At 45.7% G+C, this 4,039-nt stretch overlaps 1 protein-coding gene across 1 annotated transcript; it reads left to right on the forward strand.

The window, feature by feature from the left end:
- Nucleotides 1-527: 527 nt before the first annotated feature.
- DDX53 (DEAD-box helicase 53) lies at nucleotides 528-3,257 on the forward strand. The gene is made up of 2 exons (XM_027534763.1): nucleotides 528-945; nucleotides 1,846-3,257. The coding sequence occupies exons 1-2, from the start codon at nucleotides 528-530 to the stop codon at nucleotides 3,255-3,257; spliced, it is 1,830 nt and encodes a 609-aa protein (XP_027390564.1).
- Nucleotides 3,258-4,039: the final 782 nt, after the last annotated feature.

Genomic DNA, 4,039 nt, shown 5'->3' on the forward strand with positions numbered 1-4,039 from the left:
ACTGTTGTTGCTCAAAAAGAAATTTACTGAAATAAACACACAAATCTATAAACAAGTAAGTTGATTTTCAAAATTCACTTTTTTCCTCCTAGGTAAATAACTGGATCACAAGAAAAGACTTGGGTAAGTTCAAGGCGTGCTTCAAGTCTGCTCCCACACTAAGCCAAAACCAGCATGAGCCCAGAGACTGAGGCACCTGTGACACTGAAGCTGGGCAAACACTCTCAGGGCCCTTTAAGCATAGGTAGGGTCAGCCCCTGAGAGTGACTGTTGCTTTAAATTTTACCTCACAGGCACCTGCTTACCTCACAGTAGGCCCAGCCCTGTGATTGGTCAGCCTATCCAAAGCCCCGCCCCAACTGACACTATATCAAAGACAAACTTCCTAGGCAACAGCAGTATAGCTGCAGACCAGCTGGCTGTCAGTTGGTCTCCAGCCGGAGGAGATGAGAAAGGAGCCAGATGATACCTCTTTTTCCAGCCCAAGTTAGACGAGAGGCTAGCACTTACTTTACCATTGCCCACAAATGGCGTGGGCGCCAGAGCAGAAGACAATAGAACCTACTTTGAGAGATGTGCGAGATCGCCAGGTCAGTCGGGATGGCCGGGGTGGCAGAGGCTGTGGCTGGAGCCACACCTCTGGCCGCGCAGAGTCTAGGGCGTCCAATTATCGAGAACCACCACTCTGCTTTCTTATCAAGAGCAGCATGATTGGTGCGGTGATTGGTCGTGGGGGATCAAAAATAAAGGATATCCAGGATTCTACCAGTACAAAAATACAGATCGTAAAAGGTGGTCCTGAAGCTGAGGTAAAAATTTTTGGCAGGAAAGACATGAAGGCCAAGGCCAAAGCGGCTATAGAAACTCTTGTTAAGAAACAAGAAAGAACCTACAGTTCAGAATGCAGTGTTGATAGTGATGCCTCTCAAGCTTTGGCCGAGAGAGGCTGGAGCAGAAATAACACCACCAGAGCCACTCAGCCCAAAGATGACACCACCAAAGCAACCCAGCCCAGAGACTATGCGGCCATCGTGGCCCAGCCCAGAGGCTATGCGGCCATCGTGGCCCAGCCCGGAGATGACAATGCTGTCAGAAGGGCCCAGCCAGGAGACGACATGGCCAGAGAGGCCCAGGCTGAAGACGACAATACCACCAGAGGGGACCAGCCCAGAGAGACTGCCTCCAGAGCTTCCCAGCCCAGAGACGAGGATGCAGACAGAGACCATGCAGCCAGAGAGGCCCAGGCCAAAGACAATGACATCACCAAAGAGGCCCAGCCCAGAGACTATGCGGCCATAGTGGCTCAGCCCAGAAACTATGCGGCCGTAGTGGCCCAGCCCAGAGACTATGCGGCCATACTGGCCCAGCCCAGAGACTATGCGGCCATACTGGCCCAGCCCAAAGACAACGCTACCAGAAGGGCCCAGCATGGAGACCATGAGGCCAGAGACCCCCAAGTCAAAGACGATGATGCTGCCAGAGCAGCCCAGTCCAGAGATGATAATGCCACCAAAGGGGTCCAGCCCAGAGACTCCATAGCCAGAGAAACTCAGTCCAAAGATGACACCACCACAGTGGCTCAGCCCAGAGATAATGATGCCATCAGAGGGGCCCAGCCCAGAGACCCCACAGCCAGAGAAACTCAGGCCAAAGATGACACCACCACAGTGGCCCAGCCCAGAGATGATGATGCCACCAGAGGGACGGAGCCCAGAGACCATGGGGCCAGAGAGGCTCAGGCCAAAGACACCAGAATGGCCCAGCCTAGAGACTATGCGGCCATAGTGGCCCAGCCCAGAGACTATGCGGCCATAGTGGCCCAGCCCAGAGCCGCCCAGCCAAAAGATGTCACTGCTAGAGCAGCTCAGCCACGGATAGACTGGGATCAAGTAAAAGCTGGAGTGGTAGAGTGGAAGAAAAGAAAATGGGCAGATTTACCACCAATTAAGAAAAACTTATACATAGAATCCAAAGCAACACACTCATTGTCTGAAGCCCAAGTGGAAATTTGGAGAAAGGAAAATTTCAACATAAGGTGTGATGACTTGACAGAGGGTGAGAAACGTCCCATACCCAAGCCCACCTGTACATTCGAAGATGCTTTCCAACAATATCCTGAGATTATGCAAAGCATTAGGAGAGCTGGTTTTCAAAAGCCAACGCCAATTCAGTCTCAGTCATGGCCAATAATTCTACAAGGAATAGATCTTATAGGGATTGCGCAAACTGGAACAGGCAAAACACTATCCTATTTAATGCCTGGGTTTATACATATTCATTCTCAACCAGTATCCAGAAAGCAAAGGAATGGACCTGGCATGCTAGTCCTTACACCCACTAGAGAATTAGCTCTGCAAGTAGAAGCTGAATGTTCTAAGTACTTATATAAAGGTCTTAAAAGTGTTTGTATATATGGTGGTGGAAACAGAAAAGGACAAATACAAGATGTTACCAAAGGTGTAGACATCATTATTGCAACTCCCGGAAGACTGAATGATCTACAAATGAATAATTTTGTCAACCTAAGAAGCATAACCTACTTGGTCTTGGATGAGGCAGATAAAATGCTGGATCTGGGGTTTGAACACCAAATAATGAAGATCTTATTAGATGTGCGCCCAGATAGACAGACTGTTATGACAACTGCATCTTGGCCAGACTCTACCCGTAGATTGGCCCAGTCTTATTTGAAACAGCCTATGATTGTTTATGTTGGTACTCTGGATCTAGTTACTGTAAACACTGTGAAGCAAAACATAATTGTTACCACTGAAGAGGAAAAACGATCTCTGGTCAAAGAATTCCTACAGAGTCTGTCACCCAAAGACAAAGTCATCGTGTTTGTCAGCAGAAAACTTGTGGCTGATGACTTGTCAAGTGATTTAAGTATTCAAGGCATACCTGTCCAGTCCCTGCATGGTGACAGGGAACAGAGTGATCGAGACCAAGCATTAGAGGACTTCAGAACTGGGAGAGTGAAAATACTGATTGCTACCGATTTAGCAGCCAGAGGTCTTGATGTCAGTGATGTCACACACGTATATAATTACAATTTTCCACGCAATATTGAAGAATATGTACACCGAGTTGGTCGTACTGGAAGAGCAGGGAAAATAGGTGAATCAATCACCCTTGTGACCCAAGATGATTGGAAAATTGCCGATGAGTTGATTAAAATTCTCCAAAGAGCCAACCAGATTGTGCCACCCAGCCTCCGATCAATGGCTGATCGGTTTAAGAAGCGTAAGCAAAATTAGGAGATAGGAAAAAGATCAAAGAAATCTCAGGAAAAATGCACTGAGTTTTATTAACATCCACACCTTGAAAAATTTCACCTACTAGAATATCTAAGAATTGGATTTATTAACATCTGCACCTTGAAAAATTGTACCTACAAGAATACCCAAGACTGAGTTTAATTGATGTTTCCACCTTGACAAGTTGAACCTAAGAGAAGATCCAAGATTGAATTTTACTGATGTCTTCCACCTTGAAAAGTTGCATCTACAAGAAGATCTAAGATCAAGTTTTATCATGTCTACAACTTGAAAACTTGTAGCTACCAGAAGATCCAAGATATGTTCAAGTTACGCAGTACTCAAGTTACCTAAGAAAGTATTGGGAACATACTGTCAGTTATAGGACATTTAGCTAATTCTTAAACCATACCACTAAGCTTTCAACGTATGTTCCTTAATAAAATCAAAAGTGCTTTGAAAATGAGAGTGTTATGTGTTTGTTAAAGTCTGCTTTCTTTTATAGCCTGCCATGTCCAGCTGTGTCTTCTCAAAAAGACTTGGTAGACAATAACAATGGTGCTTTTCTTGCTTTAAAATAGTTGTACTGAATTGGAAACTAGTTTTCATCAAGCTTAACCCAGTCAAAATATTTTATTTACCCCCAGTGGTTGGTGACAGAATTCCTAAAACTATCTCCACTATCATTCCCTACTTTTAAAAAATTCATTAGGTACCAGAAACCAATAAGACAATTTTTCCATGGATGGGCAATGTGGGGGTGGGGGTGGTTTGGGGATGAT

Source organism: Bos indicus x Bos taurus, chromosome X (assembly GCF_003369695.1).
Source record: "Bos indicus x Bos taurus breed Angus x Brahman F1 hybrid chromosome X, Bos_hybrid_MaternalHap_v2.0, whole genome shotgun sequence".
Taxonomy (NCBI): domain Eukaryota; kingdom Metazoa; phylum Chordata; class Mammalia; order Artiodactyla; family Bovidae; genus Bos; species Bos indicus x Bos taurus.